This window comes from Sapajus apella, unplaced genomic scaffold, assembly GCF_009761245.1.
Source record: "Sapajus apella isolate SASKATOON/1434 unplaced genomic scaffold, GSC_monkey_1.0 scaffold77, whole genome shotgun sequence".
NCBI classification, from domain to species: domain Eukaryota; kingdom Metazoa; phylum Chordata; class Mammalia; order Primates; family Cebidae; genus Sapajus; species Sapajus apella.
Genome location: NW_022437017.1, coordinates 1,483,294 through 1,497,567, shown reverse-complemented (window position 1 = coordinate 1,497,567; position 14,274 = coordinate 1,483,294). Strand labels below are relative to the sequence as shown.

Sequence of the window (14,274 nt, the reverse complement as noted above, 5' to 3'; positions counted from 1 at the left end):
AAAAAAAAAAAAAAAAAAAAATTAGCTGGGTGTGGTGGCGCACACCTGTAATCTCGGCTCCTCGGGGGGCTGAGGCAGGAGAATTGCTGGAATCTGCGAGGGTTTTTTTTTTTGAGCCAGGGTTTCACTCTGTCACCCAGGCTAGTGTGCAGTGGTGTGATCTTGGCTCACTGCAATCTCTGTCTCACAGGTTTAAGTGATTCTCCCACCTCAGCCTCCCTAGTAGCTGGAATTACAGGCGCGAACCACCATGCCTAGCTAATTTTTTTGTTGTTGTATTTTTTGGTTGAGACGGGGTTTTACCATGTTGCCCAGGCTGATTTCAAACTTCCGGACTTGAGTGATCCGTCCGCCTCGGCCTCCCAAAGTGCTGGAATCATAGGCATGAGCCACTACGCCTGGCCTATTTATTTTTGAAACAAGATCTCCCTTTGTCATCCAGGCTGGAGTGCAGTGGTGTGATCACAGCTTACTCACTATTGCCTCAGACTTCCCGGGTTCAAGTGATCCTCCAGCCTTAGCTTCCCAGTATCTAGGACTACAGGCACACACTGCCATGCCTGGCTAATTAAAAAAGGTTTTTAAAGAGATGAGGTCTCTCTATATTGCCCAGGCTGGCCGCGAGCTCCTGGCCTCAAGCCATCCTCCCACCTCGGCCTCCCAAATCACTGGGATTATAGGCATGGCCAGAATAGTGCCTGTTGATACACAAAAGTCTTTCATTTTGATGAAGTCCACTTGTTATTGTTGCTTGTGCTTTGGTGTCAAATCCCAGAAATTATTGTCAAATCTAATGTTGTGAAGCTGCTAAGAGTTTTATAGTTTTGGCTCTTATGTTTAGGTATTTGATTCATTTTGAGTTAATTATTTTTTATTTTCCTGAGCGGGAGTCTTGCTCTGTTGCCCAGGCTGGAGTACAGTGGCACCATCTCGGCTCACTGCAACCTCCACCTCTTGTGTTCAAGTGATTCTCTTGCCTCAGCCTCCTGAATAGCTGGGATTACAGGTGCCCATCACCACACCCAGCTAATTTTTGTATTTTAGTAGACACAGGGTTTCACTATGTAGGTCAAACTGGTCTCGAACTCCTAACCTCAAGTGAACCACCTGCCCTGGCCTCCCAAAGTGCTAGGATTATAGGCGTGAGCCACACTGCCTGGCCTTGAGTTAATTTTTGCATGTGGCTCCTTCAGTTTTCCCAGCACCATCGTTTTGAAAAGATAGTTCTTTCTCCATTGAATAGTCTTTGGGGTTAGACTGATGGTAGATTTCAGGCTCTGCTCTGACTGGGTGAAGTGGAGAGGGAGAGAGGATAGGAGCCTCCCACTGCCCTCTTTAGGTCAGCTTGTGGAGAGTTAGCATAAGACTTTTCTTAGTCTCTTGACTAAGAGATAAGTTTGAAATCTGCTAGGCCTGCCAAGCGCCTGTAATCCCAGTACTTTGGGAGGCTGAGGTGGGTAGATCACTTGAGGCCAGGAGCTTGAGACCAGCCTGGCCAGCATGGTGAAACCCTGTCTCTACTAAAACTACAAAAAATTAGCCGGGCTTGATGGTGGGCGCCTGTAGTCCTAGCTACCCAAGAGGCTGAGGCAGGAGAATTAATTGCTTGAACCCAGGAGGCAGAGGTTGCAGTGAAGCAAGGTCACACCGCTGCACTCCAGCTTAGGCAACAGAGTGAGACCCTGTCTCAAAAACAAAACAAAGCAAAACAAAAATGTAAGAAGACAAGCTTCCAGCTGGGCACGGTGGCTCACGCCTGTAATCCCAGTACTTTGGGAGGCCGAGGCGGGTGGATCACGAGGTCAAGAGATCGAGACCATCCTGGTCAACATGGTGAAACCCCGTCTCTACTAAAAATACAAAAAATTAGCTGGGCATGGTGGCCTGTGCCTGTAATCCCAGCTACTCAGGAGGCTGAGGCAGGAGAACTGCCTGAACCCAGGAGGCGGAGGTTGCGGTGAGCCGAGATTGCGCCATTGCACTCCAGCCTGGGTAACATGAGTGAAACTCCGTCTCAAAAAAAAAAAAAAAAAGACAAGCTTCCAGTCAGGCATAGTGGCTCTTGTCTGTAATCCCAGCACTTTGGGAGGCCAAAGTGGGAGGATCTCTTAAGCCAGGAGTTACAGACTTTCCTGGACAACATAGGGAGACCCCATTACTACAAAAAATTCAAAAATTATCTGGGTGTGGTGGCACGTGCCTGTAGTCCCAGCTACTTGGGAGGTTGAGGTTGGGGGATCACTAGATCCCAGGAGGCTGCAGTGAGCCATGATGGCGCCACTGCACTTCAGCCTGGGCAACACAGTGAGACCCTATCACTAAATGATAAGCTGCAAACTTGGAGAAAAATATATGATAAGGGATTTGTATCCAGAATATATAATGGGCCGGGTGCAGTGGCTCACACCTGTAATCCCAGCACTTTGGAAGGTGGAGGCAGGTGGATCCCTTGAGGTGGAGCTCAAGATTAGCCTGGCCAACATGGTGAAACCCCATCTCTACTAAAAATGCAAAAACTTGCCGGGCATGGTGGCATGTACCTATAATCACAGCTACTTGGGCGGCTGAGACAGGAGAATCCCTTGAACCCAGGAGGCAGAAGTTGCAGTGAGCCAAGATCGTGGCACTGCACTCCAGCCTGGGTGACAGAGTGAGGCTCCCTCCTAAAATATAAACAAATAAGGTCAGGTGTGGTGGCTCACGCCTGTAATCCCAGCACTTTGGGAGGCCGAGGCGGGCGGATCACAAGGTCAAGAGATCAAGACCATCCTGGCCAACATGGTGAAACCATCTCTACTAAAAATACAAAAAATTAGCTGGGTGTAGGGGTGCACGCCTGTAGTCCCAGCTACTCAGGAGGCTAAGGCAGGAGAATCGCTTGAACCCAGGAGGCGGAGGTTGCAGTGAACCGAGATTGCGCCACTGCATTCCAGCCTGGCATCTGGCAACAGAGCGAGATTCTGTCTCAATAAATAAATAAATAAATGACTACAAAATTAGCTGGGCATGGTGGCAGGTGCCTGAAATCACAGCTACTCTGGAGGCTGAGGCAGGAGAATCACTTGAACCTGGGAGGCAGAGGTTGCAGTGAGCCAAGATGGCACCATTGTACTCCAGCCTGGGCAAAACCTCACCTCAAAAAAAAAAGAGTATTAAGATTGAAATTTGAAATTTTGGCTGAGTCAGTCAGGGGAGGTTTCTCTGTGGTGGTGACATTTGAGCAGAGGCCTGAAGGAGGTAAGGAGGAGCTACTGCAAATCTGGGCTGGAGAAACAGCCTGCGCAAAGGCCCTGAGGCAGGACTGTGTCTGAGATTTTTTTTTTTTCTTTTTTTAGATGGAGTCTACCTCTGCTGCCCAGGCTGGAGTGCAGTAGCAAGATCTCAACCCACTGCAACCTCCGACTCCTGGGCTCAAGTGATTCTCCTCCCTCAGCCTCCCAAGTAGCTGGGATTTCAGGCACCCACCACTATGCCTGGCTAATTTTTGTATTTTTAGTAGAGACGGAGTTTTGCCATGTTGGCCAGGCTGGTAGAGATCTCCTGACCTCCAGTGATCCACCCACCTCAGCCTCCTAAAGTGCTGGGATTACAGGCGTGAGCCACCTCGCCTGGCCTGTGTCTCAGATTTTTAGGGAACAATGAGGAAGCCATTATGGCTGGAGCAGAATGAATGTGGGGGAAAGGGGAAGTCATGGGACAGGACCTGTGAGCTGCAGTGAGGACTTTGGATTTTGCCGAGTAAGGTGGGATCCATAGAAGGTTCTGAGCAGAGGGAGGACTAGACCTAATTTAGGTGTTCCCAAGCTCCCCCTGGTGGCCGTTGAAAGAAGACTGGGCTTGAAAACAGGAGGAGGGACCAGGGCAGAGGTGAATGCAGCTGGTCCTGGCTAGGGATGAGGGGAGCTGGCCAAGGAGTGAGTGAGAAGTAGACACATTCTGGATAAATGTTGGCAGCAAGGCTGATTTGAGATGCAAAGGAAAGTGAATGATCCCACATATTTTGGCCTCCGTGTCCCCAGCACAGCAGTGGGGATGGGTGCCCCCCGGTGCTCAACAAGTGTTCCATCTTTGCAGTTCTGTGTCTCCCATCACTTTTAGGGTATCTGTGTTTCTTTTTTTTTTTTTTTTAAGGAAAAAACAGAGCTGGCCGGGCGCGGTGGCTCAAGCCTGTAATCCCAGCACTTTGGGAGGCCAAGGCGGGTGGATCACGAGGTCAAGAGATCGAGACCATCCTGGTCAACATGGTGAAACCCCGTCTCTACTAAAACTACAAAAAATTAGCTGGGCATGGTGGTGCGTGCCTGTAATCCCAGCTACTCAGGAGGCTGAGGCAGGAGAATTGCCTGAACCCAGGAGACGGAGGTTGCGGTGAGCCGAGATCGCGCCATTGCACTCCAGCATGGATAACATGCGTCAAAAACCCACACAAAAAAAAAAAAAAAAAAGAAAAAAGAAAAAAACAGAGCTTTATTATTCTCAACACCAGCGGCAGCGGTCTCCGTAGGACAGGGGAGTGAGTTCTGTTGACTGACAGGGATAGGTGGCTCCTACCTGCTGGCGATGAGCAGGTTCTGAAGGACCGCAACAACCGAGTCCCCGCGCAGGAACATCTTGGAGATGTAGCGGTCTTTGCTGATTGGCTTGGACTTCTTCTTGCCCTTGCCACTCTTGGGTACCTCAGTCCACATCTCCTTCACGTTCTGCAGCACCATGTTGCAGTGCCTATCGAAGGCCTTCACGTGGCCCAGGAGTTTCTTATTGTTGCGGCAGTTGATGAGCACTTGGGTGTTGTTCTTGACGTACTGAGTGAGCACAGAGTGGACCTGTATTAAATTCCTCCTCCTCTCACATCTGCAGCTCCTCTGGGGTCATCTCACTCTTGGGCTTGTCGAGGAGGCTCATGTTGGTCACTAAGCTCTCGATTCACTCCCATTTCCTCTGCGTTGCTGCTGCCTCCTATGTGTCTTTCTTTAACATCCTCCACTTGGCCAGGCGTGGTGGCTCACACCTGTAATCCCAACAGTTTGGGAGGCTGAGGAGGTGGATCACATGAGGCCAGGAGTTTAAGACCACCCTGGCCAGCATGGTGAAATCCTGACTCGACTAAAAATACTAAAATTAGCCAGGCATGGTGGTGCATGTCTGTAATCCCAGCTACTCGGGAGGCTGAGGCACAAGAATCATTTGAACCCAGGAGGCGGAGGTTGCCGTGAGCCGACATTGTGCTACTGCACTACTCTAGCCTGGGCCACAAAGAGAGACCATGTGTCAAAAAAAAAAAAAAATTCTCCACCTGAATCTCTGCCAGGAATTCCCTTGGTTTCTTCTTTCCTCTTCTTTTCTTCTTTTTGAGATGGAGTCTTGCTGTGTCGCCCAGGCTGGAGTACAGTGCTGCAATCTCAGCTCACTGCCACCTCCACTTCCAGGGTTCAAGCAATTCTCCTGCCTCAGCCTCTCAAGTAACTGTGATTACAGGCACCCGCCACCACACCTGGCTAATTTTTGTATTTTTAGCAGGGATGGGGTTTCATCATGTTGGCCAGGCTGGTCTCAAACTCCTGACCTCAACTGATCCACCCACCTTAGCCTCTCAAAGGGTTGGGATTACAGGCGTTACAGGTGTGAGCCACCATGCCTGGCCTCCTCATTCCTCTTGACCTCCTTAACACCATTTCAGCCTCCTGACCACTCTTCTCACCCATCCCCTGCAGCTTCGATGCAGAAAATGGACCGACACCATCTCCCGGCCGAAGCCCCCTGGACTTGCAGGCGAGCCCAGGACTTGTGCTCCACGCTGGGGCGGCCACCAGCCAGCGCCGGGAATCCTTCCTGTACCGCTCAGACAGTGACTATGACATGTCACCCAAGACCATGTCCCGGAACTCATCGGTCACCAGCGAGGCGTAAGCATGTCCCTCCCCACATCCCAGTTCCCCCAGGCCTGGTCCTGCTGCAAGCTGCCCTTCTCAGCAAGGAGTAGGGGGCACCCACCCCCATCCTGCTTAGCAACCCCCAACCTGTCCTCCCCAGTGAAGGGTAAGCAGTCCCCTGTCCCTTCTATAAAGGGCTCAGTTTTTGTTTTTTTTGTTTTTTTTTTTTGAGACAGAGTCTCAATCTATCACCCAGGCTGGAGTATAGTGGCACGATCTCAGCTCACTGAAACCTCCGCCTCCTGGGTTCAAGCGATTCTCCTGCCTCAGTCTCCCAAGTAGCTGGGACTATAGGCGCCCGCCACCCACACTGGCTAATTTTGTATTTTTAGTAGAGATGGGGTTTTGCCAGGCTGGCCAGGCTGGTCTCGAATTCCTGACCTCAGGTGATCTGCTCACCTTGGCCTCCCAAACTGCTGGGATTACAGGTGTGAGCCACCGTGCCCGGCCTCAGTTCTTTTATAAAAAAATATATTAAAATAGTGGGGGCTGGGTACAGTGGCTCACACCTGTAATCTCAGCACTTTGGGAGGCCAAGGTCGGTGTTGTTCCAGGCCAGGAGTTTGAGATTAGCCTGGCTAAGATGGTGAAACCCTGTCTCTACTAAAAATACAAAAATTAGGAGGGGGCGGGGAGGTAAAAAATAAATAAATATAAAACTTAGTGGGGCAAGATGGCACATGCCTGTAATCCCAGCCTCTTGGGAGGTTGAGGCAGGAGAATTGCTTGAACCAGGGAGGCAGAGGTTGCAGTGAGCCGAGATCACACCACCGCACTCCAGCCTGGGTGACAGAGCAAGACTCTGTCTAAACAAAACAAAACAAACAAAAAAAACCATATTCACCTCTCCTCTCTCTCCCTTTCACCACTTTCTCTCTTCTCCCCCGACCCACCTGAGCCACAATGCTTGACTGCCATTGCTTCCATGATCAGCCCTGGACACACGTCCACCCTTATGCAGTATAATGTCCTCTCCCTGGGCCCCACAAAGCCCCCTCCCTCCCTCTCAGCCTCCCTGGGTCCAGCCTCACAGATCGTCCACCCCAGACAGTTGCTTTTCTGCAGACCCCTGACCTGCCTCTGTCCTCAATCACAGGCACGCTGAAGACCTCATCGTAACACCATTTGCTCAGGTGAGATGCCCTCCCCAAATGGTTACGGAGAAAACAGGCTCCAACATTCCACCACACTTGGGGGAAGGGCCCAGCCCTGCTGCCGGTCTGGGGGGACCCCATCCTCACTGCCACTTCCCATCCCAGGTGCTGGCCAGCCTCCGGAGCGTCCGCAGCAACTTCTCACTCCTGACCAATGTGCCCGTTCCCAGTAACAAGTAAGTGAAGGCTGAGCTGCAACAGCTGTGATCATAAGGCGATGCTTTCCCGGGTTTTGCTCTCAGCCCTGCTGTGTGACCTCGGGCAGGCAGGTGACCTCTCTGAACCTCTGTTCAGACAATAGCTCCCAGAGAACCAGAGAACCATTGCAGCTCAAGCTCCTAAGACACAGGGTTTTGTTTTTTTGTTTTTGTTTTTTCTTGAGATGGGGTCTTACTCTGTCACCCAGGCTGCAGTGCAGTGCCACGATCTTGGCTCCCTGCAACCTCTGCCTCCTGGGTTCAAGTGATCCTCTTGCCTCAGCCTCCTGGGTGGCTAGGCTTACAGGCATGCGCCACCATACCTGGCTAATTTTTATATTTTTAGAAGAGGTGGGGTTTCACCATGTTGGCCAGGCTGGTCTCGAACTCCTGGCCTCAGGTGATCCACCCTCCTTGGCCTCCCAAAGTGCTGGGATTCCAGGTGCGAGCCACTGTGCCCTGCCCAGAGGCTTTTATAAATATTTGGGGGTCTGGATGCATGGTGATAAGGCCACAGCCACAGTCCCCAGGGCCACCCTGGGCCTTGACACCCAGTTGCTGGGCAGATGGCATTCCATGGGGTTTCTATTGCCCCTCTGTAAAGTGATGGTCACAGGCAAGCATGCTGGCTCATGCCTGTAATCCCGGCACGTTGGGAGACCAAGGCAGGAGGATCACTTGAATCCAGGAGTTCAAGACCAGCTTGAGGGAAACAAAGTGAGACCCTGTCTCTACAAAAAAAAAAATAAATAAAAGAAAAAAATTAGCCCAGCATGGTGGCATGTGCCTGTGGTTCCCATTTACACAGGAGGCTGAGGCAGAAGGATCATTTGAGCCTAGGAGGTTGAGGCTGCAGTGAACTGTGTTTCCACCACTGCACTCCAGCCTGGGTGACAGAGCAAGACCCTGGCTCAAAAAATAAATGGAATAATAAAGTGGGGATGACAGTAATGCCTCCTTAGATAACTGCTGTGAGGAGAGACGATGTCCAGAATGTGCCAAGATATTGTCCTGCATATAGTAAGTGCTCAATACACAGGAGTGGTTCTTATTTTGTTTTAGGGCAAGAGGTGTGACTGAGAGCTGCCAGTCCTTCTGGGGGTAGGGGACATAGACATCCTTGGGGCTTGGAGGATTTGCAGGGAGTTAGTCAGGAAAGCTGAGACCTTGGAAACCCAGGACCTGACCTTAAGGCAGATCAGCCATGTGGTCTTGAAGAAGCTGTTTCATCTCCTTGAGCCTCACTTTCCACATCTGTAACGGATTTTTCTGGGGCTCGTTGAGGCTGCAGGCAGAGTACATGGCAGCATCTCTAAGACAGAGTGAGCATTCAGAAAAATGATAATTGGCTGGGCGCAGTGGCTCATGCCTGTAATCCCAGCATTACAGGGAGGCTGAGATGGGCAGATTGCCTGAGGTCGGGAGTTCGAGACCAGCCTGCCCAACATGGAGAAATCCCATCTCTACTAAAAATACAAAGTTATCCAAGTGTGATGGGGCATGCCTGTAATCCCGGCTACGCGGGAGGCTGAGACAGGAGAATTGCTTGAACCCAGGAGGCAGAGGTTGCAGTGAGCCAAGATCACGCCATTGCACTCCAGCCTGGGCAACAACAGCGAAACTCTGTCTCAAAAACAAAAGCAAAAACGAAAACAAAAAAACGGAAAAATGAAAATTGGCACTGTTCATGGAAAGGGGGAGGGTGGGACCTGGTGGGGGGACCCAGGCTGACGTTGCAGCCCCATTTTTTTTGCAGGCGGTCCCCGCTGGGCGGCCCCACCCCTGTCTGCAAGGCCACGCTGTCAGGTAGCTAAGCCCAGAGGGGTGGGAAGGGTCCCCTCTTGCTGCCCCAGTGGGGGTCCCTCAGCCCCTTCCCCACCCAGCAGTCCATTCATCTGGTGAACCCTGTCACCGCGGGCTGGGGCCTCTGGGCTTCTGCCTATAGACCTTCTTAGTCACCATCCTGGCTGCTCCTTCCTTAGAAGAAACGTGTCAACAGTTGGCCCGGGAGACTCTGGAGGAGCTGGACTGGTGTCTGGAGCAGCTGGAGACCATGCAGACCTATCGCTCTGTCAGCGAGATGGCCTCGCACAAGGTGCGCAGGTGGTGGGCAGAACCCCTGGGCAGAGCCAGTGGGTAGAGCCAACCACTGGATGGGACCAGTGGGCATGGCCTGCGGATGGAGCCAGCCACTAGGCTGGACCTGTGGGCAGAGATAGCTACTGGGCGTGGCTGATTAGGGCAGGGCCAATCTCTGGGTGGGGCTGGTGGGGATGGGGCCTTATGGGTGGAGCCAACCACCAGGTTGGTCCTGTAGGCGAGGCCAACTATTGGGCATGGCTCATGAGGGCGGGGCCAATCTCTGGGTAGGGGCTATGGGATGGGGTCAGTCCCTGGGTGAGGTCAGTCCCTGGGTGGGGCCAATAGGAGCCTAGTGTGTGTTGGGGGGCGTGTCCGCCGGGTCATACAGATGTCAGTAGGTGACCGATTCCGTTGGGGGTTTTATGCTTTTATGGTCTGTGGGGGTGTAACTGTGGCTGTGGGTCTGTGTAGCTGCTGGTCTATTGGCTATGCATCTGCAGCGCTGGTGTTTTGGGAGTGGACTCTAAGGAGTGGCATGCCAGTGTGTACCTGTGGAGGGTGTATGGGTGTGCACGGGTGATTATTCAGGGCTATAGGTATGTGGGGCTATACCAGAGGGGTGCGCATGTCTGCAGGGGAGAGTTGGACCAGATGGGAATCTGAGTGTGTAGCTCTGTGTGTTTGTGAATGTGGGTGTGTTTGCAGGGCTGCAGGGGTGAGTGCAAGGCCCCCGTGTACAGTTGTGCAGACTGTGCACTGCACAACCCCAGAGGACACCATTCAGAAAACAGGCAGTATGTGTGAGTGATGCTTCCTGGAGTTGGAGACAGTGGTAGCAGCCCTTGTGGGTGGGTGCGTATCAAGACATGATCTGGAGGTGGGAGTGTCTTTGTTGGGGGGGTGCTTAATTGGTGGGTGGAGGCTTGTGTGGGAACATACCAGTCCAAGGGTGATTGTGTCCCTGAGGGTGGGTCAAGTATCTGAAATGTGGCTGTGTCTCTGGGTATGGGTCTGAGGGTGTTTCTTCGTGAGTGAATGGTGTGTGAGTATGTGTGTGCGTGTGTGAATTTTTGCATCTGTGAGTGTATATCCTTATGGATTTGTCAGGGTATGTTTGTGTCCAAGGTCAATGGATATTCGTAATGGTTGAAAACTGTGTCTGTGGGTGTGCCTACTGTGTGTCTGTAAGCGTGGCTTGCATCAGTGTCTGTCCCTAGGTGTGGGCCTGTGCCCTTGGATGGGGCGTGTCTGGAGGCATCTGCTATATGCTCAGCTGTGGACCTATAAATGTGTTGGACATCTGAGTTGTCACTACCTCGGGGGTGTGTGTGTGTGTGTGTGTGTGTGCGTGTGCTATAAGTGTACAACAGAAAGCATTTGGGTATCTGTGTGTATTCGAGTGTCAAGTGCCTGGATGTGTGTGGGTGTCCCTGGAAGGTGTGTCTCAGGGTGTTTGTACATCTGTGAGTGTACAGTGGGTGTGTGTTTCTGTCTCTGGGTTTGTCCATGGAAGGGACAGGTCCTCACAGGGACAGCCCACTTGGGTCTGGCTGAGGCCCGTGGGGCTCTGATGCCCCTTTAACGCCCCCCCACCCCCAGCACCACCTGACATCCCATGCAGTCTGCCAGTGCTGCAGTGAGCACACACGCACGCACACGGGTGCACACAAGGAGCTCTGCAGCCTCCTCCTGGGACCCTTGCCCTCCTCCCTCCCATGGGCACGGACCCTCCACCGCCTCCACCCACCGCTGTGTGGGGGCCCACTGGGGCCCAGGGCTGGCGGACCATGTAACCAGGGCTGCCGCCGGGAGCGCGGAGGGGAAGGGAGCCCCCAGCCCTGCTGGGCCGGCCCAGGCCCCTCCGCGGCTCCCCCTTCCACTACCCACCTGCCCGGCACCCCCTCCCGGGTGGTCGTCAACCCTGGGACTCCCCAAGCCCAGCCTCTGTGTGCAGCAGCCCCAGGCGGGCTAAGTCTCCAAGATGCCCTTGGTGGATTTCTTCTGCGAGACCTGCTCCAAGCCGTGGCTGGTGGGCTGGTGGGACCAGGTAGGAGGGTGCAGGGTAGTGGGTGGGCAGGCATCCCGGCCAGCTGGGTCCCTGGTGTGGGCTTGTGTGTGTTGCTGTGCACGTGTGTGGCCTGGAGATGAAGCCTTGTGACAGTCTCTGTATGTGGCCAGGGTTGGGCGTGGATGGCGGGTGACTGGGGGTGTGTGACTCTCCCTGAGGGGGACTGTGGGTCCCTCACTGGGTGTGACTGTGTCAGTGCCTGGATGTGTGTGTGTGTGTCTGCCTGACTGTAGGCTTGTTTGCCTGGGTCACGGTGTGGCCCTGTCTGAGATCATCTGGCTCTGACCATGGTGTTGTGTGTTGGGCTGTGTGTCTGAGCCCAGAGCTGCCTGATATTTTGGGGACACGTGACCCCAAATGTCAGTGACTACCTTATTTTGCATACCCTTTGATCTGTGTGTCTGGGCTGTGTGACGCTGTGTAGGACTGAGAGCCTATGACTGTGTGTGTGTGGTTGTGTGAGATTTTGTGGGTCCATCTTGTGTGGATGTGTGTCTCTGTACTCAGGGTCTCTGGGTGGCACCAGGAGGAGGGAGTACCCTGTCCCAGCATGAGCCATGCAGGCTCACCCCTCCTGCCAAGTGCCCCTCATGCCCCCCTGGACAGAGTCTGCTCCTGCTTTTGGGGTGTTGTGGCAGAGCTTGGGGGTGGGGCGCCAATGCCCTTTCTCCTCTGTGTACAATGTCACAGCAAAGGCCTGTGCAGAGTGACATGGGGGGACCAGGAGGGGCCTCCAAGCCAGGTTTTGGGTATATTCCGTTCATCTGTGCATCTGTCTACCTCTCTAGGGCTGGGGGAGAGGGGGCTATGATGGGAACACCCCTCCCCCTCCCCTGAATGATCAAACTGGGATTTCCTCAGCTCACCATTCTCCCCTGCCCTGGCCAAAGCTTTTTGTCCCCCAGAGTTTGGGTACTGCGTTCCCTTTTCCCAAACTGAGCTGGGGGCCAGGACCCAGGACCCCCAGGAATGGGGTCCGTGTCTGGGAAGACTTGCATCAGGAGCAGCTCTGGGAAGGCAGGGGTTAAGGGGCCTTCATTTGCCCCCCTTTTCCCCAGCTCAGCAGCTGGTTGGAGGGGGAGTTGCTAAGGAGACTCCCATCGCCATGGCTACGGGATTCTCCTGCTTCCCCATTGGCTCCCTGTTAAGGCAGGAGCCCCTCCCTTCCACAGGTGCCCCTCTGGCTCCTCCTTGAGGGGAATGGGGAGGGGAGCCCCTCTTTCCTCAGGCAGGAAGGGTTGTGCTGATCATGACTCCCCAAACCTGGGGACCTCCATCTAGAGCTGGGAGGAGAGGAAGGGCTGACCCCACCCCCCTAGTAGCCTCATAGGGGCTCTGTTGGCTGAGCAGAAAAATAGGAGGGACTCATGGGGTCTTCAGGCATTCTCAGGAAAGACTGACACCCTCCCCACCACTGTGTTTCCCCCATCATTTCTTCCTTGTTGATTCCTTCACCTTAGTTCAAGAGGATGTTGAACCGTGAACTCACACACCTGTCAGAAATGAGCAGGTCAGGAAACCAGGTCTCAGAGTACATTTCCACAACATTCCTGGGTGAGTGAGGAGCAGCAAGTGGGATTGGTGGGGGGAACCCCTGGGGTAGAGAGGGGGCTGTCCCTGACCTTGGGTCCTGTTGCTCATGTTTTTCCAGGGACTCACTCTCAACTCCCCAAAGGTCAAAGTCACTCTATCCAAGTGCCCTTCACTCCTGATGCCCCCAAACTCTGTGAAACCCCTAACTTCTATAGAACCCAACATTTGAAGTCATCTGTGAACGTAAAACACTTCTAAACTTTAAAAAGCTTCCAGGGGCTAGGCATGGTGTCTCATGCCTGTAATCCCAACACTTTGGGAGGCAGAGGCTGGCAGATCACTTGAGATCAGGAGTTTGAGACCTGCCTGGCCAGCATGGTGAAACCCGGTCTCTATTAAAAATAAAAAAATTGGCTGGGCACAGTGGCTCATGCCTGTGATCCCAGCACTTTGGGAGGCCGAGGTAGGTGGATCACCTGAGGTCTGGAGTTTGAGACAAGCCTGGCCAACACGGTGAGACCCCATCTCTACCAAAAATACAAAAAATTAGCCAGGTGTGGTGGTGGATGCCTGTAATCCCAGCTGTTCGGGAGGCTGAGGCAGGAGAATTACATGAACCCGGGGGGCAAAGGTTGCAGTGAGCCGAGACTTCGCCATTGCACTCTGGCCTGGGAAATAGAGTGAGACTCCGTCTCAGAAACAAACAAACAGACAGGCAGACAAGCAAACAAAAAAACCTCTGTATCTTAGGTGCTCACTTGAATCCAGGAGGCAGAGGTTGCAGTAAGCCGAGATCTCACCACTGCACTCCAGCCTGGGCAACATACCCAGACTCTGTCTCAAAAGATAAGCAAAAAAAAAAAAAAAAATCATCCAAGCTGAAAAGCCTTCTGAACTGAGTAGAACCCCACATTCAATAGACTTTCCAAACTTGGATTGTCTTCCCTCCAAACTCAGTAGACCCCCCCAAACTCAAGAGAGTTGCCCAAAGTCAGTAGAGTGCTCAAACGTAAGGGAAGCGCTGTGCTTCCGAGTCCATAAAAGCCCCCAAACTTTAGCAAACCTCCAAACTGAAAAACCCCAAATTCAGTAGGATCCCCAAATTTGGCATGACTCCCCCAATTCAGTAGACGCCCAAAATGTGAGAACCCTAATCTCTAGAAGGTTCTCAAGCTTAAGAACCTGTAAGAGGCGGAAAGAGGTGGCTCATGCCTATAATACCAGCACGTTGGGAAGCTGAGGCAAGAGGATTGCTTGAGCCCAGGAGTTCAAGACCAGCCTGGGCAACATACTGAGATCCTGTCTCTACA

The 14,274-nt window shown here is 52.9% G+C and overlaps 1 protein-coding gene and 1 pseudogene across 4 annotated transcripts in view; one reads left to right on the top strand and one right to left on the bottom strand.

Annotated features, from left to right (window-relative positions):
- The window catches only part of PDE4A (phosphodiesterase 4A), a 47,339-nt gene that overhangs the window by 20,130 nt on the left and 12,935 nt on the right, over window positions 1-14,274 (top strand). For 3 of the 4 annotated variants that reach the window (XM_032251805.1, XM_032251807.1, XM_032251806.1), the window contains exons 2-7: window positions 5,712-5,903; window positions 7,027-7,063; window positions 7,190-7,260; window positions 9,038-9,087; window positions 9,264-9,376; window positions 12,892-12,985. In XM_032251805.1, the coding sequence (XP_032107696.1) occupies window positions 5,712-5,903; window positions 7,027-7,063; window positions 7,190-7,260; window positions 9,038-9,087; window positions 9,264-9,376; window positions 12,892-12,985 (557 nt within the window). Of the gene's footprint in view, window positions 1-5,711; window positions 5,904-7,026; window positions 7,064-7,189; window positions 7,261-9,037; window positions 9,088-9,263; window positions 9,377-10,995; window positions 11,411-12,891; window positions 12,986-14,274 lie in introns of those variants that run through there. The other variant, XM_032251808.1, reaches the window with a different exon arrangement.
- Window positions 4,428-5,013, bottom strand: LOC116532562 (annotated as a pseudogene).